This window comes from Tamandua tetradactyla, chromosome 6 (assembly GCF_023851605.1).
Source record: "Tamandua tetradactyla isolate mTamTet1 chromosome 6, mTamTet1.pri, whole genome shotgun sequence".
NCBI classification, from domain to species: Eukaryota; Metazoa; Chordata; class Mammalia; order Pilosa; family Myrmecophagidae; genus Tamandua; species Tamandua tetradactyla.
The window spans coordinates 1,456,228-1,476,796 of NC_135332.1; the positions used below are offsets into that span (position 1 = coordinate 1,456,228).

At 65.4% G+C, this 20,569-nt stretch overlaps 1 protein-coding gene and 1 long non-coding RNA gene across 6 annotated transcripts; one reads left to right on the plus strand and one right to left on the minus strand.

The window, feature by feature from the left end:
- Positions 1-103: 103 nt before the first annotated feature.
- SREBF1 (sterol regulatory element binding transcription factor 1) lies at positions 104-19,900 on the minus strand. 5 transcript variants are annotated; one of them, XM_077163373.1, is made up of 21 exons: positions 19,625-19,900; positions 15,249-15,269; positions 10,545-10,613; positions 7,603-8,034; positions 7,149-7,315; positions 6,941-7,063; positions 6,639-6,860; positions 5,959-6,073; positions 5,179-5,381; positions 4,744-4,945; positions 4,468-4,646; positions 3,981-4,242; positions 3,571-3,737; positions 3,256-3,424; positions 2,757-2,865; positions 2,415-2,521; positions 2,147-2,282; positions 1,823-1,988; positions 1,191-1,385; positions 988-1,099; positions 438-776 (listed from the first exon to the last, which is right to left on the minus strand). In XM_077163373.1, the coding sequence occupies exons 1-21, from the start codon at positions 19,713-19,715 to the stop codon at positions 547-549; spliced, it is 3,477 nt and encodes a 1,158-aa protein (XP_077019488.1). In that variant the 5' UTR covers positions 19,716-19,900; the 3' UTR covers positions 438-546. The 5 variants fall into 5 exon arrangements, with proteins under 5 accessions (XP_077019489.1, XP_077019488.1, XP_077019486.1 ...); XM_077163371.1 differs by lacking the exons at positions 10,545-10,613; positions 15,249-15,269 and having other exon boundaries at positions 2,147-2,279; positions 19,625-19,773; XM_077163370.1 differs by lacking the exons at positions 10,545-10,613; positions 15,249-15,269 and having other exon boundaries at positions 19,625-19,773.
- LOC143686925 (uncharacterized) lies at positions 10,931-14,928 on the plus strand. Its single transcript, XR_013177304.1, has 2 exons — positions 10,931-11,743; positions 14,386-14,928. It is a non-coding gene; the product is annotated as an uncharacterized LOC143686925 (long non-coding RNA).
- Positions 19,901-20,569: the final 669 nt, after the last annotated feature.

The following is a 20,569-nucleotide window of genomic DNA, read 5'->3' on the forward strand; positions in this document are numbered from 1 at the left end:
GGCGAGTGGGGCTTGGGAAGTGTTTGCCTGGAGTGGGGGCCGCGCAGAGGGCCCCCCCGGAGGGCGTGGCCATCACCTGAAGCTCGAAGGAACCAAACCCAGGTTATAAATAACTTCATTTTTTATTTTCTGTATAAAACCTCTCAATCTATGAAAATAAAGTTTGCAAAGGACAAAGGTCGCACGTGAGCCTCGGGGGCCGGAAACGAGCACACCCCGATCTACACTATGTACGAGCCTCCCGAGAAAGAGAATGCGCCCCGGGGCCGGGAGGGCCCCCAGCTTAGCGCGGGGCGAAGCCACCCAGGCCCCTGCCATCCCGCCAGCGGCCACCAGAGGTCAGCACCTTCCCAGCCTCCGCTGGCCGGGCTGAGGAGCAGCCTCGAGGGGGTGGGGTCGCTGACACCCCTGGGACCACCCAGAACAAAAAAGACAAAAGATCCCGGGGCTCCCATCCCCACCCGGAAGCAGCGCGGCCCACGGGTCAACCGTGGAGACCGGTGTCCTGCGACGAGGGCCGCAGGGGCCGAGGTCGCCGTCGGGGTTCTAACTGGAGGTGACCGTGGTCCCGCCGCCCAGGCGCAAGAGCATCTGCTGGCAGTCGTGCAGCAGCCGGCGGTCGCCGAGCTTCTCGAGCGTGCGCGCCGCCTCGGCCAGCATGCCCACGCGCTGCCCCGGCGCCGACAGGAAGGCGGGCGGCAGGTAGCAGGACGCCAGCAGCAGGGCCTCGGCGCGCTCCCGCCGCGTGGGCCGCGGCTCCAGCTCAGCCGCCGCGCCTGCGCACACGGGGCCGCGTCAGGGGCGCGGCGGACACACTGGCCACCCGCGAGGTCCTCGGGTCCCCGCTCGCGCCGTGAGCACGCGTGTGGCGCCACACGGACCTGCCCCAGGCCGGGGCACCGACATACGGCCCCGGATGGGTGGCCCGCCTCCCGCCACCACCGTCACCAGAGAGGTGCGGGGTGTGGCTTTTTGGGTCCTGCTCACCTGCTCTGCCGCCAAGGCCCGCGCGTCGCCGGAGACTGCGGTCCAGGAGCTGGTGTGTGCGGGCAGGGCTGGCCCCCGCCATCAGCCGGGCCGTGGCCTCGTGCAGGAAGACCTGGGCCGCAGGGGGCGCGGGTCAGGGCCGCGGTCCCCGCTGTGGCCCGCCCCGTCCTCCCGGGAGGGGCTGGGGTGGCCCCGGCACTCACCCGGCGCATGGCAGGCCGGAAGCTGTGCGCGAGGCGCCGCAGGCCGCTCAGGTCCTGCTGGAAGCCGCGCAGCTCCGGCGCCGAGGCCTGGGGGCCGCCGCCCGCGCCCGGGGCGGCCTGCGCTGGCGGCTGCTGCTGCTGCCACAGGCTGGTGCGCGCCACCAGGAGCAGGTCACACAGGAGCAGCTGCACGGCCTGCAGGCGGGGGCGGGCAGGGTCAGGGCCAGGGCCGTGGCGGGGCCTGGGAGGGGGCTCGGGCTGGCGGGAGGGGCGGGGCCTGCGGCGCCAGGGGCCGGCTCCGGGGCTGCACTGCCGAGGCACTGCACCCGCACACACGTGCAACGCAACAGCAATGCACCGCGGCGCCGCCCGCCTCTCCAGGGCCCCCGCGCCCGCCCTGCCAACAGCCCTTCCGGGGCCAGGCCTCCAAGGGGGTCCTGGAGGGGCTGGGGAGACTGAGGCGTGCAGGCCCCAGCCTTGGACAGAAAGCAAGGTCAGTGGGGCTCCCAGGCCCCGACTACTTGGGTCAACCCTGGGGTCTTCTGCCGGCCACGATGGGCCATGGGGAGTGGAATGGCTGCTCCCCCCTGCCCCTCACACCAGACCGGCCAGGCCTCCGTGCCGCCCCTTACCTTGTCCATGGAGCTGCTGGTAGAGGTGGTGGCCAGACTGTCCCTCAGGTAGCCACTGGCCTTGTCACACATGGCCAGGCCGGCCAGCCCAGACTCTGCCTGACTGCGGCCCAGCAGTGCCCTGGCAGCCTTAAAGGAGTGCAGAGCTGCCCTGGGCAGGGGTCTCCTGTTGGGGCCAGGGCAGAGGAGAGGTGGTCAGGCCAGGCCATGGGCACCGCCCTGGCCCTGACTTCCAGGGAGAGAGGATGGTGACCACAACTGCACCGAACAAGGGCCGAGAGGCAGCCCAGTGGGGTGGGGGTGGGGGGCAGCTGGAGTGCTCACTCGGACTCCTGCAGGGTGCGGGGCAGGTGCTCCACCAGTGGGGACAGCCGCTCGGCTGCCACCTCATCCCGCCGCAGCCAGTGCACCACCACAGTGATCAGCGAAGCCCACCACATAGCCAGCGGGTCCGTGCCTGCTGAGGACAGGGTGGCAGGGCTCGGCGTGCAGTCCCGAGGCTAGTCAGGCACCCCCACCCCATCTCACCACGTGGGTCCCCTAAATCCTCAGCACCCCACCCCCAGGGCTTGCAGGAGGGCCCGGCACTCACTGGCGGCAGCCACACCAGAGCTGACGGAGAAGCTGCAGGCCGGGGCCCCAGAAGCATCGGAGCAGCTGGTCAGCAGCTGCAGGTACCCGAGGGCATCTGAGAATTCCCTGTGGTGGGAGAAGGCCGGCTGTCAAGGCAGACAGGTGGCGGGGGTCCCGGGAAGCCCCCAGAGGGTACCAGCCTGTGCCTCCTTTCCCCACCAAGCACTGCCCAAGCCCACCCCTCTACCAAGTGCCACAGCCTCCTGCAGCCTGGCTGGGAGAACTGAGACCCCAGGATGCGCTGAGGGCCACAGGTCCCGGGACACAATAGGTCTGGCCAGGCGGGGGCCCAGGGGCTCACCTGTCGCCATCCACTGACCCAGGCCCCGGGCTGGGCTGGGCCAGGCAGCAGAGGGCCCGCTCCAAGAGGTGCTCGCGGAAGAGCCGAGTGACCTGGGCCAGTGGGTCCGCTGGTGGTGCAGGGTGGGGGTCTGTGAGTGGAGGGCCCCTCTCCCTGTACTGCCCTCCCAGGGTTTCTCTGGGCATGTGGTGGGCTCACCCCTCTCTCCCAGAGGTCCCCCCAAGAACTGAGTCCCCAAAGACTGCAACAGTGACCCGCTGAACTGTACCCTCTTCCTGGCCCCTTCCCTTCCCTGTCTTACTTCTCTGGGGTCCCCCTCCCCAAAATGACTTGCCCCCCAACTTGGAATTTGCTTCTGGAGAGCCCCAATTGAGGCCAAGGCCCGGCCTGGCCCCACTTGTCCTGCAGCCCCCACTAAAGAGGGCATGGGGGTGGAGTGGATTGGACAGGGACACCCAGGGATGGGGGGTGAGGACGGGGCTGGGGAGGCGGGGAGCACCTGGGTGTCCAGCTGAGCTGTACAGGCTCTCCCGCCGGCCACTGCTCACAGTCCAGTCCCCGTCCACGAAAAAACGGTGGCCCACGGGGTGGCAGAGCCACTGCATGGCCAGAGGCGCTGAGCCGCTGTGGGCCAGGCAAGCCTGGCGGGCCCCCCGCAGGAAGGGGCGCTGTGGCGGGCAGGGGGGCAGGGAGCTGGGCTGAGACCCCCACCTGGGCCCGGAACCCACCCTACTGCCCCCCAGTAACCAGCTGCCTCCACAGGGACAGAGCTGCCACCTGCCCGGCCCCTGCCCACAGCCCAGCCCCCACTCACCGCCAGGAAATGCAGGACCCCGGGGAGACTGGCCTTCACCCTCAGCGCAGCTGCCACGTGGATCTCGGCCAGCATGGCCATGGGCAGGGCGGCCCCCGCGCACTCAGCCAGGTTGAGGGCACTCAGTGCCAGGTTGATGGCGGCCAGGTGCCCACCCGCGCCCTTCCCTGGGGGCAAAGCAGAGAATGAGGAGGGTGCATGGGAGGCGGTGGGGGCAGGGGTCCCCCGGCATGGGGGCAAGGGTCAGGGCAGGTTGGGGTCCCCTGGTGTGGCAGGGGTGTCGGAGGGGTTCTCCAGCGTAGCGGTGGGGGTCAGGGCGGGTTGGGGGTCCCCGGTGTGGCAGCAGGGTGCAAGGGGGTCGGGGGGTTCCCCAGAGTGGCGGTGGGGGTGGGTTGGGGTCCGCAGCGCACCCACGGCGTGCAGCTGGTGCAGCTGGTGGTAGGCGAGTGCGGCGTCGCGGGCGCTGGCCCGAGCATCAGCCTCCAGTGCGCAGTCCCTCCGCAGGCCCCCCGCCCGGCCTGCCAGCCAGCGGCCCACCCACAGGCGCTGCAGCAGGTGGCGGAGCAGGTTCCAGAAGAGGCTGCAGGCCAGGTCCAGGCGGGAGGTGGGCAGGGGCCGGCTGAGCGCCCGCAGCGCTAGCCACAGTTGCTGGCTGGCCCGATCACAGTCCCCCTGGGGAGAGGAGGCCAGATGAGAAGCGTGGGGCGGGGGTGGCCTGAGGACTGGGCCCGCTGTCGCTGCAGAAGTCCCTGCCCCAGGCCCCCTGGCAGGACTGGGCTGGGCACCGTGGCCCGGGGGGAGAGGGGCAGGAGAGATGCATAGTGGGGGTGGCAGGGAGCAAGGGGTGACCCCGCCTTGCCCGCCCTGGGAGCCTGATGCCCTCCATCCGGCCCTCACCCTGGCTAGGTCCAGGTCGGCCTGCTTGCGGTGCCTCCAGAAGCGCACGGCGGGGGCCGAGTGGGGGCGTGTGATGGGCTCCCCATACACAAAAAGCAGTGCCAGGGAGCCCAGCACCAGCAGCCCGTTCGCCAGCCAGACCACAAGGGGCAGCAGCCACGGGGCCCAGCCAGGGCCATCTGTGGGCAGGAGGCAGAGCTGGGCCAGCTCCCAGGACCCCATGCCAAGAGGCCCCCAGCCTGCCCGCCCCAGGAAGCCCAGGCTGGCCAGTCCTACCTCTGCCTTCCGTGCCCAGCACGCTGCGCCTGGGACCGTGGTAGACACCAGGGGCATCCCAGGGCCCAGGAAGGCCACGCCCGCCCAGCAGGGAGGCCAGGGGATTGCAGGACAGACAGAGGACGACGAGGGCGCACAGGGCCAGGCGGGAGCCATCGGGCAGGCCCCGGCCACGGGGAGAAGGCAGCTGCTCAGACTTCACCTGGCGGGGTGGGCGGGGTGAGAGGGCGCCAGCCCCAGGCCCTTCCTGTCTGCCCCGCGGGGGATAGGCGGAAGCAAGGCTGGGGGGCCGTTTCCTGGCCCAGCACTGGGGGAGGTGGGGGTGCTGGGTGAGGCGGGGGGCACTGGGGGAGGTGGGGGCACCCGGGGAGGGGGCGCCGGGGGAGAGGGATCACCAAGGGAGGCAGTTGGCACCGAAGGAGGCGGGGGCCCCACCTGGCTGTCCTCGAACTCTGGGCTGTCGGGCTCCGAGTCGCTGCCACCCCTGCTACCCAGGGACAGGGGGCTGCTGTGGGAGGGCGAGCCAGCGTCTGAGGGAGGCGGGGTCAATGCCTCGGTCACCTCTGTCTTCACGCCCTCCATGGGGACCTCCGTGAGCTCCCTGCCACCGCGGGCTGACACCAGGTCCTTCAGAGACTCTGCAGGCCGGGTGGGAAGGCTAGGATGAAGGCAGGATGCCCCACCCACCCCAAAGTACCACTGAGGGCCCTGGATGATGGGTGCTGCCAGGTTGGGGCCTGGGGTCAGGCCAAAGCTGACCGCAGGACCAAACTGAAGCCGGGCCCAGGGGTGGAGGCGGGGCCAGGAGGGGGGAGCTGGGGTGTGCTGGAGGTGGGGCCAGGAGGGGGGAGCTGGGGTGTGCTGGAGGTGGGGCCAGGAGGGGGGAGCTGGGGTGTGCTGGAGGTGGGGCCAGGAGGGGGGAGCTGGGGTGTGCTGGAGGTGGGGCCAGGAGGGGGGAGCTGGGGTGTGCTGGAGGTGGGGCCAGGAGGGGGGAGCTGGGGTGTGCTGGAGGTGGGGCCCAGGAGGGGGTGGGGCTGGAGGTGGGGCCCAGGAGGGGGTGGGGCTGGAGGTGGGGTTTTGGAAGGGGGCTGGAGTGGGACTGAAGGTGGTCAGGGAGGGTGGGGCTGGAGGCAGGGCCTGGACGGCTGTGCGGGAGGCGGGCCAGGGAGGGCAGGCGCCGCGGGGAGGGAGGGGTGAACCTGGGGCAGGACTCACTGCTCTTGCTGGCGGCCGCGCGCAGACTCAGGTTCTCCTGCTTGAGTTTCTGGTTGCTGTGCTGCAGGAAGCGTATGCAGTCGATGGCCTTGCGCAAGACGGCGGATTTATTCAGCTGCAGGTGGGGGGGGCCACAGGTGAGCAGCCAGGCCCGGCGGGGCAGCCAGCGAGGGGTGGGGCTGCCTTGGCTGCCTCAGGGCTTTTCCATGGGCTGCTCCTGCAGAGCCCAGCGAAGCCCCTCACAGGCCTGCCCTCGTGAGATGAGAGGGTTGGTATGTGCCATGCCCACCAGCCGGCTGGCCTGGCCACTGTCCTTCTCTCCTTTATTACCATCTTCGCCTCTCCAGGGCCCCCCGCTTCCATGTCATAGGACTTTGGTGAAACCCTCCCTGATGCGCCCATCTAGATCTGCCAACTCCCACCGCCGCCCCTCCTCCTGCTCTCTTTCCCTCTGTCGCACCTGTCCCCTTCGGGCGCTGCTCTGGCATTTCCTGACCCGGCTGCCCAGCTGCCTGCCCCCACTGGCCCGTGGGGAGGTTTAACCCGCCCAAGGCGTGTCCAGGCCCAGGGGCTGAAGCCCAGTCCCCAGCTCCCGGCCGCGGCCCCAGCCTTCCCTCCCCACAGCCCCCCGGACCCTCCTGTCGGGGCGTCCAACGCTGCCTGGGCCGCCCTGTGCCCACCTTCGCCTCGGTGCCTGCCACCAGGTCCTTCAACTCCACAATCCTGTCGTTGATAGAGGAGCGGTAGCGCTTCTCGATGGCGTTATGGGCCGTGCGCTTCTCGCCCCGGCTCTGCGCTGCACTGGGGGCCTTGCCGCTGGCCGCCAGCCGGTTGATGGGCAGCTTGTCGGCGTCCACCACCAGCGGCATGGTCGCCAGGATGGTGCCGCCGCTCACTAGGGTCTGCAGGCGCCGGGCGTGGGTCACCGAGCGCCCCGGCTCAGCGGCACCCCCGCCCCGCCCGGCCCTGCCCCATCCCCCACCTGCAGGGGCGCTGGCTGCACAGTGGCACCAAGACCTGCGGGCTTCACGGCGCCCCCCACGTCGGTCTTCATGGCCGTCAGGAGCAGCGAGTCGGCCTTGATGAAGTGGGGCTGCAGCAGGACCTGGGGGGTGCACAGGGGGCTTAACCCGCAGGCCAGGTGTCAGGCAGGGGTTGTGTCACCGCCGACCCCCAGCCAGCCCCCTCACCGGAACCTGCTGGATCTGTGAGGTGACCGTGGGGGTTCTGGCGGGTACTGTGGGGGTGGCCGTGGCTGTCAGCAGCTGCTGAGGGGCCAAGGAGACAGGAGGGACCCCTGGCGGCAAAGCCACTGGCAGGCCAGACAGCGGCAGAGGAGTGCTTGCCGGAGGGCCAGCTGCAGAGACAGAGGCAGGGGCTGTGGCGTAGGCTGCCCGGCCCAGCCCACCCCGCAGCTCCCTAAAGGTTGTGGGGCCTCAGAGACCTTCTCCCTCGGGGCCTCAGTTTCCCTTTCTGCACAGCCCCCACCTGCAGCTCGGATGCACACGTGCCAACGCTCCAGCTGGCCACTTGGGTTTCAGAGGGTGGGGTGGGAGGCAACGCTCAGCCCCCACAAGCCTGCAGTTTCCGCCCCTAAGCCCCCGGCAGACCCTGCCCCCTCCTGCCCACCCCCCACCCCCCTACCTGCAGAGAAGCCTCCAGTAGAGCTGGAGTAGCCCAAAACAGGGGCAGAGCTGAACTGCGGTGGGGTCGAGGCTGGAAAGCTGGAGGACAGGAGGGCCCCTGGCAGGGGCTGTGGGGTGGGCGGCTGCAGGATGGTCAGTGGCACAGGCTCCTCCTTGATGTCCGGCCCCAGGGAGAAGGCAGGCCCAGATGGGTACATGCTCAGTGGGGTGGGTGTAGGCTGGGGAGGGGACAAGGGCTGGGGTGCTGCCTTGGGCCTCCCTAGGAAGCTTTCAAGGGGGGAGCCCAGCGTGCCAGGGGATGGGGACAAGCTGCCTGGGGAGCTGGTATCGGGGCTGGCCGGGTCGGTGCCCCCCGGCCCAGACCCGGCATAGGGAGGGTCAAACAGGCCGGGGAAGTCGCTGTCCTGGTTGTTGATGAGCTGGAGCATGTCTGGGGGCGGAGAAGAGGGGCCGTGTGAGCCAGAAGGGTGGCCGCTGAGCAGGCCGCACACACCTGCAAGGCCCTGGGACACGCAGCGCCCCCACAGCTCAGGGTGAGGCCTGGGGCTCTGAGGACATGGGCACCAGGCTCCCCAAGGCTGGGGCAGAGCTGGGTTCAGATCCAGCGCCCTGAGCACCCCCTGACATCTGTGAAGACACCTGATGGATGGATCCCTGCACCTGGCACCCAGCACGACAGGGAAAAACACTTGCCAGACCAAAGAACTTTCTGGTGAGCCGGAAATGTCCCCTGTCGTGATGGGTGTGTGGGGGGTGTGTGTGAATTGTCAAACCTGCCCTCTGGAATACCTACGCTCACACGCCTTCGCCCGCACACACCCGTGTCACACCAACAGGCATCTGCTCTGTGGCCCCAAGCGCCTGCCCAAGAAGGGCCGCCCCCCTGCCCTCCACAGCCCCCACCCCACCCCAGGCCCAGCTCGGGAAGGTGCACACCCACCCAGCCCAGGGCAGAGGGAGTCCAGAGGCCCAGGTACAATGCTGCCCCAGCCCCACTTAGGGGCTCAGTTTCTCAACCAGTAAAATGGGGGTGTGCCCCATAAATGCAGCAGGTTCAGTCCCTGGGGTGGGGTGCGGTGGTGGTACAGGCGCTGCTGCCAGCAGGGAGAGCCCTAGGCCAAGCTGTCCAGGGCAGAGGTCAGACAGCCTGAGGGAGGGGGCAGTTGAGGGCTGGTGGGAGACAGGACAGAGCGTTTCACTCAGGCAGGTGGACCCCCACCCCACAGCCACGGGCCATTCCTGGTCCCTTCCTTCAAGGCCACGTAGCAGGGTGCTCTGAGCACAGAATTTGGGAGGGGGAACTTAGAGCCTGATGAGTTGTAAGCACCCCACCCTGCCCCCAATTTGCAGGTGGTGAACGGCGAATCCCCGAGCAGGGCGGAACGGGCTCAAAGCCCTGCGAGGCGTGGGGTCCGCCGGGGCAGCATGGGGCCCTTGAAGAGGGATGGCTGGCGGGTCGCTTGAAGGCCTTAAAGGGAAGGGGGCAGGACTCAGCCCATTTATACAGATGGGATTTGGGAACAGAGGCTGGGGAAGGGTGGGGGAGGCCTCACCAGTGGGGCCTGCTGGACCCTATTACCACAGGCTCTACAGGGTTGGGTGATGGGTAGCCCCATTCTATAGACGAAGAAACCGAGCCAGAGAGAAGTGACCTCCTGGGCCAGTCCTTACAAAGAGAGTCAGGTAAGCCGAGCCCAGACCCTACCCTACCCCAAGGCCCCATCCACGGGCCCATACACTAGACTGCCTCAGAGAATTAGTTCACGTCATCCTGGAGACAGAAAAGGAAACTGAGGTTCAGAGATGCCCACAAGGAACCCAAGAGCATGCAGTGGGGTTCAAACCCAGGTCTACTAAACACTAAGTCTTTCGTCTCTGAACCAGACCTCCCCTCTGCCCCCAAAAGAAGCCAGGAGTGAAGCTGCTGTCACCAACCCATTCCTCAGACGACAGGACGAGGCTTGGGCCTGAGCCAGCTGCTGCTCACGCACCAACCAGTGTGTGTCTGAGTGTCCCGGGCATCAGCCCAGGCCCTGTCTGCTGCCAAATTGCCTCGGGACCCTTGGGGCATCGGTTTTCCCCACAGAAATCAGAGTACTATCCGTCCTGGCTCCTTCCTCCTTGTATAGACTGGGCCACCCGCCCTGCCTCAGGCCCAGCCCGGCCCTCTCCCCCAGCTGGCAACAGCAGCCTGGCTGGCCCACCCTGGTCCCGGGGCAAAAACCCACCAGGTGAAAGTGCTTTGTGGAACGCAGGCGCACAGCCCTGCAGCCCCTAAGCCCCAAGATTCCCTAGGGGGGCCTGGGCCAGGGACCTCCTCTCACTGGGCCTCAGTTTCCTTATCTGTAAAACAGAAAGACTGGAGCCCTTTCTAGCAGGGCTGTCCCTCTCCTTCCTTCCACCAGGTGCCCGGGCAGGGGAGCTCATGGCACTCACCCCAGTCCATGGGAAACCTTGAGATAAATGGGGAAACTGAGGCCCTGAAAGAAAATCTGTCTGAGTCCAGGACTGGGATCCAGCATTACTGGCCATCTGGGGCTGCCCACCCAAAAGCAGGGCCACGGATCAGGTCGTACCCCCCGACAGACAAAAAGGACAACAGGATCCCCTCATCTCCGCTTCCCCCGCACCCTCCTCCAAGCCCCACAGTGGAGCAGAGGATGTGGGGAAAGCTCCCCTCTTTCTCCAAAACCTCTTAGAATGCGGGGTGCCGGCCTCTAAGCACACACTGCTGTCGGGGTCAAAGGGGGTGCTTAGAGATTGGGGAGTGGTCCACAAACATCGGCTCCCAAGAAGCGGGGAACTAGCACACCCCTGCCCCCTCCCCAGGGGTCTTTCCTAATACCAGGTCAGCGGTGCCCCTCTCCCCCAGCCCCACCGCGGGAGCCTGGGATGGCAACCGCGCCGCGGAGATAAGGACGGGGGTCCTCGAGGGAATACCTTCGAACGTGCAGTCCATGGCTCCGCGGCCCGCGCCCGCCGGCCCTCGGGGCGCCCCGGTGGCTCGCCCTGCCCAGCAACGGCCCCGGCTCCAGCGCCAGCGCCGCGCGGACCCCACCTGGCAGCGCCGCGCGAGCTTTAAAGCCCGGCTGAGCGCAGGCCCCGCCCCTCCGCACAGGCCCCGCCCCTCCGCACAGGCCCCGCCCCCGGGGCCTCGGGCCGCGCATGGGGTGAGCGCGCGCGGCCAATCAGCACCGCCCCGCCGCGGGCCCCGCCCCCCGCGGCTCCGCGCTCGGGTTTCTGCCCGCGGCGCTGAACCGGCCGGGGTTACTCGCGGGCGCCCCCCCTTAACCCGCTGGGCGCCGGGCGCGCGGGGGTTACCAACGGTCACCGACCCTCCGCCCAGCTGCCGCCCCCTCCGTTCCCTTCCCCGAGACGTGGTCGCGGGGTGGGCGGAGGGCCAGGAGCCAGGGGCCGTGGGGGGAGGACCTGGGGTGCCCCAGCTCCCCGGGACTCTGCGTTGGAAGTCCGGGCTTGGGGACGCCCGGGGCGGGTCCCACTCGCCGTAAACCTCAGCTTACTCCTTAGATGACGTCTTCCAACAGGAGGGGTTAAGGGAGGTACCATGGGGGCAGCGCTTAAGTCAGGGTGGGCCAGTGGGCACGGTGATCCGGGGCAGCCTCAGCGTGGGGCCATAGGAGGGGCTGCGGGTCAGGGGACGGAGGCCCCGGACCATGGAGGCCCAGACTGGGGAAGGGGCACCCCAGCCCAAATGCCATCCAGGTAGTCCTGCAGCCCAGGCTTGTGACTCCCAGCACAGACCACCCTTTGCAGGTGGGGATGGAGGTCAGTGACCTCTCCAGGCCCCTCAGCCCTCACCTATCCACGGCAGGGTCCTGGGAGGCTGGAGGCGGTGCAGAGAGGCAGGCCCTGGGACAGAGGGGAGGCAGCCGCTTAACTCAGAGGCAGGGGTGTCAGCCCCAGGGCAAGGGGTTCTGGGATCGTTCGAGGGGGGCCCTGTGTAAGGGAGAAGTTACACATGTGCTCACACACAGACACACACGCTGGCAGCAGCTCTGGTTTGCACGCCTCAGGCTTTGGAGCCAAGTCACCTGCAAAGCCACAACCCAAGCTCTGGCCTGTCAGTCTTCCTGCTTCCCAGCCTGCAGCAACCTTGCGGAGGAATGGCGTCTTCACAGGTCGGTGGAAAGTGTGGGCGGGGGACATGGGGACCCTTCCTGTGTCCATTTTCCTCCCGCCCTTTTCAGGAGCCTAAGCAGGATAACTCAGCAATTTCTCCCTTATGGACACCCAGTCCCCACCCCGTCCCCACCCACCCAAATGCCTTCCCTCAGCCCCTTGCGGCTGTGTGGCCCTGACAGGTCACTGCCCGTCTCTGAGCCTTCACCACCAGTGTCGGGGCTGGGATTCTAGGGCAGCGAGTGTGCACAGTGCCTGACACCTGAGTTGCTGCGTGCAGCAACTGGAATGTTCTAGAACTTGAAAGTCACAACATTTTATCTTTAGTTTTTTGTTTTTCGAAGGGGTGTTAGCAGGGCTGGGACTAGGGTGAGGCAAGAAAAGAGAGGGGCGCCTTGGATGCAAAAGTTAAGGAAGCCCCTCTCCCGCCTGGCCCTGGCCTGGGCATTAGGGCAGATGGTCGGCAAGGCCTCCTCCGTGCCAGCCAGTCTTGGGCTCTTCCTGGAGAGCTGGGCCTGGCCTCCAGCACCCAAAGGGGCCTGAGTTTCCCACGTGCACTGTGAACTTCCAGAAGAAGAGGCGGGGGGGGGCCCAGCTGCCTCCCCCACCCCAGCACCATCAATCCTCCCTCTCTCGAAGCCAGGAGCCCCCTTTTCCCCTTCCTCCTCCTCTCATCTCCCTGATACTATCAAGACCCAACCCAGAAACCTGAAACCAGCCCCCTCCAAATTCTCCTTCTTCTTTGGCTCTACCTTCAAAACTCCCTCTGAAGGCAGGTTGTGGGTGAACTTAGGTTTCTCTGCCCTATTTCTTCTGAGAAACCACTAGAGGATCCTGGGAGGGCCTCACACCCCGAACTTGCAGGGGCCCTGCCCACTGTGGAAACCTGTGTCATGTGCCTGGGCTGTGACCCACAGGTCATGAGCCAATCCACGCAAGTCCTTTAACCCTAAACTTCCTTGGAGGCTTGTTTGCCTCCTGGGACAGGGAGCTCACCACCTGCACCTACAAAGCCTGGTCCACAGAGCCCAAATCCATCTCCCTGACAATCTCTACAGTTTAACACCACTTGCCACCTCTTAGAGCTACTGTGCACCAGGCTGAGCAGCTCCAACACCTTCCCACAGAGGCCGAACATGAGCCCACACAGAAACTAAGGCAGACAACGAGACTGGAGGCAGGAGGGCCCAGGCTGGGTGGAAGGGCAATGGGCAGAAACAATATCCAGTGCAAAGGCCCTGAGGTGCGGCCAGAGTGGAGAAACAGCAAGGAGGCTGGTGTGGCTGGGGCAGTGGGGTAGAGTGGAAGTCTGGAAGGTAGCCAAGGCATTGGGGGTCCAACCAAGGCCATCAATTCACCCGGGAATGGTAGGGCAAGGCTTTGCCAGGGGTCCAGTGCATGTGCACACACTGTGAAGGGAGGTAAGCAGTGGAAGGCGGCACCTTGGCCACACAAGCAGAGGGCCAGGTTGCACGGGACCTCCAGAGCTCAGCAAATCTCTGCCTAGGGGAGGCCATGGGCACCCTGTGCCTTCCAGGGATGGGGCTGCTAGGGGTGCTGCCTTCCTGCTCCCAACTGGCCGCCCTCTATTCCCCCTGAGGCCTCAGCTGACCAGGTATACAGCAGGAGTATAAAGTGGCCCTTTGTGCACGCCTGGCTGCCCTAGGCAGCTGGCGTGCTGTCTCTTCCTGGAATGGGCTGGGCGGGGGCCTCTAGGCAGATGAGAGAACAGGCCCAGGAAGAGCCGGTGGCCAGGGCCCCACGGCTGCAGGTGGAGAACCTGGGCCCAGCCCCCCAGCCCTGACCCAGCTGTGCCCCAACGTGCTGTCACTGAATGAGCGTAGGAATAGGGGTGAGATGGCAGAAGGCCCCCAGCCCTCCCAGATGCCTTCCTCACCAGCCCCCCGGATCCACCCACTGACCTCACCAAATCAGAGGCGAGGTGTTTTCAGTGAGTCTCCCCAAGGGCAGAGCCAAGGACTGAACCAGCTCAGTGACCCCAGCATTACCCTGCACAGGGCCAGAGGTCATGCAGCCACTCCCCCCACCCCACCGCTGGCCTCTGGCCACCAAGTGCTGCAGCTGAGCTCTGGTTTCCTTGTCAGCTTTCTATACATAGCATGCCATTCAGTGCCACCCTGCGTTGGCCCAGGCTGCTCCATCTGCCAGGGACACCCTTCCCGCCACCCTCTGTCCACCCAGAAAACTCCTATTCCTACTTCAAAACTCTCTCTGTGTCACCTCTCAGATGCCCGAACCTCTCCTCATACATCCTCCTCCCTGGGAGAGAGGGCCTACCTGGCACAGGTGTGCTGGATGACAATGAACTCACAGCAAAGGGAAATTAAACAAGATGCCTGTCAGCCCCGGGGATGGGCACAGAGCACACACTTGTTCTAGAGGCCAAAAAACAGGTCTGATAAATACAGTGGTGCCTGACACAAAGAAGCCCTGTGCACTTCTTTGTATCAATTCTATGTATTTCCCCCTTGGGGATGTTTTCCTTGCAGCTGGTTTTAAACCTGACGTGGGCATGTGGGTTCAAATGTTCTGGAGCTGCCTCTCTATCACCTCCGTGGCAATCTGCCCATTTCTTCATAGTGTCCCCAGCACTGAGTTTTATCATTTTGTTTATTTTCAGTTGCTTTGCTTAGTCTGAGGACTGTGTGGTTGGAGCCTCCTCGGAGGTGTTTCCATTTGCATTTCCAAAACTGTCTTGATGCATTTTGTGCAGCCAGCCATCACGTGTGGCCAGAGACTCAGAGACACCTGCAACTCAGAAATGCCTCTTGGCAGCCACCTCCTCCAGCTGGAAGCTGCTCATCCCTGCTGCTCATCCAGCCCAGTGCCCATGCTCTCTCGGCCGCCTCTGAGCCTGGGGCTCGGCAGGCCTAGCTGGCAGCCAGATGGTGGGCAAGTCAGGCATTTTGGCTGCACTCGTTTGTGTGCAATGGGCGAGGAGGTGACAATGGCATTTCTTAGGCTCCGGAGGGGTGGGGGGTTAGATGCCTCCCTGGCTGGCCTTACCCAGCCCCACCTTGTTTCCCACAGAGAGGCCTGGAAATGCTCATAACTTGGAATCATAGCCCAGAAACCCTTAGAAACTTCGAGCATGGGCCCCTGAATAACTGCTGCTGACAGTTATTGAGTCAAATAATATTAGACACTGCTTTGATGCTTCAAACCACAAGGGCACTGCTTAGTTCTTGACTTTCAGACTAGCTCGTTTGATCCCTACAACCCCAAGAAGCTGATTCTATTATTGTTCCCATCAGAGAGGGAGCCACTTGCCCAAGGTCACACAGCTAGACATGAAGACCCCTGGGTCTCCACCCTTCCCGCTGCATGAAGAGAGGGGCCTGGTAAGGCTGGACTGGGGTGGGGCTGGGAGGGGCAAGGTTCACTGGGAGATGGCTAGGAGTAGATTCAACTGGGATTCAAACAGATTTGGGGTCAAGGCAGCCTCTCCATATGCCACAAATTCTCCCAGGTGGAAAAGAAGGCCCCGCCCCAGTCCTGCCTCACCTCACCAAATCCAGCGGGGAATCCACACCTGGAATCAGTCTGAAAGATGCCCCTCCTCTCTCACCAGGGCCCCACACCCAAGTTGAAGGGTTTCCCCTCCCCTGGCATGGCCCCCTCTGTGAGCTGTGTGGCTGGTGGGTCTGGCACATTGTTCGGTTCCAGTTAGTTCCCGGGGTCAAAGGTCCACCAGACAGGCCCTGGCTGCCAGGAGACGCTCCCTCTGGCCGGGCACACTCCCCAGCTGAGTTGCAGTGGACGGCAGGGCAAAGTCCAGCTCCAGGTCTCTGCCAGGTGGTGGCCCCCACCGGGGCTGCCCAGGTCACAGAGGATGCTTGTGTCCGGCTAGGTGGCAGCAGAACAGGAGGGACTCCCAGCAGCTGCCCCCAGCATCCCTGGGACCCTGTGGCGCTGGGGCTGGAGCTCCAGGGAAGTGAGTCTCCGTCTCTGGCTTGTGCAATGAGGCCCCTGAGCTCCGGAGGGCCAAGTACCCTCCTAGGAGAAACAGCGGTTCTCGGATACCTGGGAGGGCTTCCAGCTGGCCCAGGGCTGGACAGACAGACAAGGAGAGGCACACAAGGATGCGGAGGGGGCAGGTCTGGAAAAAGAGTGGGGGAGGGAGAAGGGGCACACCTGGCCGCGTGGGTCTGGGGGGTGAGAGCCCTGAGGGGGTGGGCCCTGGGTGGGGGAGCCCTGACGTGCCAGGTCGGCTGAGCAGGGGGAATGGGGCCTTGGGGCACTGGGGAGCCGCTGTCGGTCTGGGAACCGATCTGCGCCTGAGCTGTGAGTCGGTAGTGGCTGGTCCTGAGCCGGCTTCTCTAAGGGGCCTCGCGTAGTGGCCTAGGGCGAGACGGGCTGGGGACATTCTCTCCACCAGCACTGCCCGGCCCACAAAACAGCCAGACACACGGCCTGAGCTGAGTGGGCCTGGCTGGCCTCCCTGGGGATGGATTAAACCCCTGGAGAGAGACCCCCAAGAAAACACTGCTGCGGGTGAGATGGGGCGGGGAAGGAGAGAAGATGTGGTGAGACCAGGAGAAGCCATTAAACCGGGGCTGCAGACACCTGGGGGCACGGAGGGCAGAGGGGTTCCAGGAGCGGGAAGAGTGCCAGCTGTGTCACCAGAGGCCCAGGGGACCCCTCTGCCAGGCCCAGTCCCCCCAGCGATGCTGACTCCCTCTCCTGGCTTCTGGCCCAAACTGTCTCCATTTGCTTATTCTGCACCTACCAGCCCATGGGTGGGCTGATAAAGGAACCCCGCGGGTGTGGCCGCTGCCAAGAGTTTCCCAATATCCCTGACACGTGGATGCCGCTGCCTGTCACTTCCCTCTCAGTGACTCCAGTGCCTGTGGCGAGAGGAGGCCGGGGACAGGGTGGGGGTGGGGGGTCAGCCTAGGCTGGTGCAGGGTGGGACGCCCCCGCGCGGCTCGGCAGCGCCAGCTCCTTCACCCCTGGTGGCAGCCCCACCCCCAACATCTGGCCACATGATGCCGGGCTTGGCCGAGACAGGCCTGGGGGCTGGGGTGGCACAAGGCCACCCCAGGCTGGTTCCTGGTGCCAGTCCCCAGTCTCATGACTTGAACGCCGCTGGGGGCTGGGAGGGGTAGTGGCCACATGGCCCCTCCATGGCCCGTTTCCAGTAGAGTCCCGCTAGAGCCATCTCCTTGGGCCCCACTGAGGTCCTGCACCCCAACCTCTGTCCAGTCTCAGAAGCCACAGAGCACATCAGGGGAGCCCACGGGCCAGGTTCCAATGCTGGCTCTGCCAGGCCCTGGCTGTGTGGCCTTGGGCAAGTTACTTAACCTCTCTGTGCCTCCAGGCACGGATCATAGGTCTACCCACTTGGGGCTGTAAGGAGGATTAAACAAGAAGGTCCCCCTAGTGCCTCGCATACAGCAGGTACTCAATAAGTGTTTCCAGTTCTTGTTTGATCCTCTACCCCAGGCACCAGGGGGAAGTTCTAGGCACCACCTGAGCGTGTCACCCCCTGCTGGGACCTCATACTCCCTGACCCCAAAGCTTCCCACAGCCTCCCAGAGGCAACCACGCTACCCTCCTGGAACCAGGGCCACCTGGGACCCTGCCGGTCCCCCCTCCAGGGCATCCCCTTTCTGGGCCTTTGGGGACCCTGCCCAGCTCTGCAGCCCCCAAAGCCCCAGGCCACTGCAGCTCCAGGGCTCCACCGCGCATCAAGCAGGGGCTGGACGGTAAATCAGGGGCTCGTTCAGGGCACAAGGGTCTACTGGGGGTGCGGGTGACAAAAAAAGTCCCAAACCTGCCGATGGCTGCACGACTCGGTAAACTAACGACAAATCTCTGAATGCTTCAAAAGGGTAAATTTTACAGCATGCAACTAATACCTCAATAAAGTTTTTTTAAAAAGTAGATGGAGTGCAGCCATGCAGATGATGTGCACACGTGTGTGCGTAGGAGACAGCGTGTGCACACACGGAGGAAGTAACCCCCCAATCATTGGGATTTTCTCTGGGTGGTGGGTTTAAGGACAATTTTATTTTCTTCTTTTCATCACCTACATTTTCTAGCTCCTCTACAATAAAGAGACTAATTGTGCAACTAGGGAAAAGGACACGATGTTTCTATAGAAACAGAACAGCGCTCCTCTGGCGAGGGCAAACCACAGGAGCCCCCAGCAAGTCGGCTGCCCGGTGCCCGGGGCCCTGCCTGCCCCCTCACCCCTCACAAACCTGAGCTCTTGGGGCAAGAGCCACCTGTGACCCCCAACTGCACCCAACCCCTATCCTGGCTGCCCAAGCCTGGCCTTTGGTCCTTGACCATTTTTCTAGAAATGAGCAAAGGAGGGGAGTCTGGGCTAGACTCATGGCCCTACAACACGGTCCTTGTCTGGGCTGTCCCCACCTCCCCGGGAAGGGGCATTTGCAGCGTCACATTTCCAAAAGGGGACAGCATGGTCCAGATGGCACGTGAGATGTGCCTGAATTCTCCAGACTCCAAAGCCCCATTCCATCACTGAGTCCTGCTGCCTCCAAGGCTGGCCAGTGCCTGGGGAATGATAGTTGAGTCAGGCCCAGTCCCCCCCTCCCCACTAGGGTGCAGGGTTTTGGGGTTCATCCTTTCAGAGCACAGCCGCTGTCAGGGCTGGGAGAAGCCGCCTTGGGTGAGCCCCACATTCTGGCCCACTCCCTCGGCCCCAAGGGAAGGTGGGCTGGCAGCCGTCTGGGTTAATCTGCAAGGCTATACTAGGGCAGGAGTGAGCGGCTCCCGGGTGTCGGTTTTTCAACACAGGGTGGCCGCAGGCTCCATGGACATGTCCATTCAGGTTATGGGAGATTTCAGTCCTGGCAGCTTGCGCCTGGGCCCTTGGCCTCAGTTTCCCCACCAGCCACGTACAATTCGTCCAGTGTTGCTGAAACACCCGTACAGCACCTGTGCGGGCAGCCTGCTGGGGCTGGGGCAGGTGTGCCCTGTTTACGCAGTGGAAGCAGCAGCCTCCTGTGGTGTGGCAGCCACCACCGCTGGCCCACAGCCCCGAGTGGGTCGCAAGCGCACCAGCGCTGTGGACTCGCAATATTGAGAAAGCACTCTTCGCACCCCACCCCCACCCCACCCCCGCCGCTCCGGATCACTTCTGCAGAAGCAGAGAAACCCGAGCCCTTTCCTTTCCCCACGGGCCGGGAACCCTCGTCCCAGCCCCCATGCCACGCTCCCCATCTTTGCCTTCCTCTTCCAAGCCCTCAAAGCTGGACCCTGACCAGGCCCTTTGCACTTGCTGCTCCTGGGAAGCCCTTTCCTCAGCTGGACCCGACGCTCAGGTCAAAGGTGGGGTCCGAGAGGCCGCCCCGACACCGCACCCGCGCAGCCCCAGACCCGCCCACCCCGGGGTGCAGCGAAACAGCCGTCTCAGTCTGGCTTGGCGACTTCCCTGGGCGCCCCCGAGGAGGGGGGCGCGGCCTGCCTGCGAGCCCGCGGCGCTTAGGACCGGGCCCGGGATACGGCGCAGGGTCTGGAGTGCGTGCCGCGGCGGCGCGCACGGAGGACCCGAGAGCCCACCCCGCCCGCCGGGGAAGGGCGGGAGGCCGCGCGCGCCTGCGCACCAGCGCCTGCGCCGGGCTGAACTCTCGGGCCGGAGGGAATGACCGGGAGTAACCCCGCGCTGACGTCACGGCCGGGGCAGGGCCTCGGCGGCTCCCGGGTCCCAGGCTCCCGCGGCCGCCGCCCTCCCCCACCGGAGCCGCGTCCCCCCGCCGCGAGCGCGAGGCCCGGGTACGCCGCGGGCCCCACGAGCTGCCCGGCCCCGAGCTACCGCGCGCTCCCCCGCCCCCGCCCCGGCAGGGACAAAGGTCGGCGGGGCGACCCCCGCGCGCCCGGCTCCGACGCACCTTCGATGTCGGTCAGCAGCGCCGCGTCCAGCTCGCACGGCTCGGCCAGCCCCTGCTCCAGGGCCACCTCGCTGAAGGGCGGCTCGTCCATCGCGCCGCCGCCTCCTCCGGGCGGCCCACCGGGCCCGCGCCGCGTCCGGCCTTAGGGGGACCTGCCGCACCACACCCCCTCCCAAGCCCACCCGACCCGTCCCTGTCGCCGCGCCTGCGTCCGCGCCCCGCGCTGGCCTCGGTGCCAGCCGCGCCGCCAGCGAAAAGTTGCTGGGAAACTGGGTTCCCCAGCGCCGCGGGGCGGATCTTGCTCGGAGCCCCGCCCCTCCCAGGCGGACGGCCCCGCCCGCGCCCGGGCCTGCCCCTGAGCGCCGCCAGCCCTGCGGGTCCCTCGGTCCCCATGGCCGGGCGGCCTCTTTCCAGACCTCGACCCATCTCTGGACCTCAACTTCTCCAGCACCAAGCTGGGGGCAGTGGAGGGGGTGAGAGTGGGAGCCCCTGGACTCCAGCCCTCTGGACTTTCCGGGTGGGAAGGTTACAGCTGTACCCTAGACAACCGTGAGGCCAAGGGCCAACTTACCCCCATTCTCTGCCTCAGTTTCTCCGTCTGTACAGGGGCCTTATGTTGCCACTCCATAGGTTGCCTGGAAACTTAGAAATGAGGTGCAAAGGGCCAAGGTCGGTCCAGTTGTCCCCTACCCCCTGCAGAAGACTCAGCCTCAGCCATTGGGAGCCTGGAAGAGGCGGGTCATAATCTGGCTTCTTCCTAGATTTGGCCGTGGGGACATGAACGGAACACGGGGCCCGGTGGGCCCAGTACCCAGGAGGGCATTGAAGCTTGGAGAAAAAGTGACCTGCCCAAGGTTGCAGCTACTCAGTGTCAGCAGCCGGGTAGGGGCCCAGGTCTGTCCAACCCCAAACGTAATGCTTGCTCCTGGGAGCAGCCAGGATAGT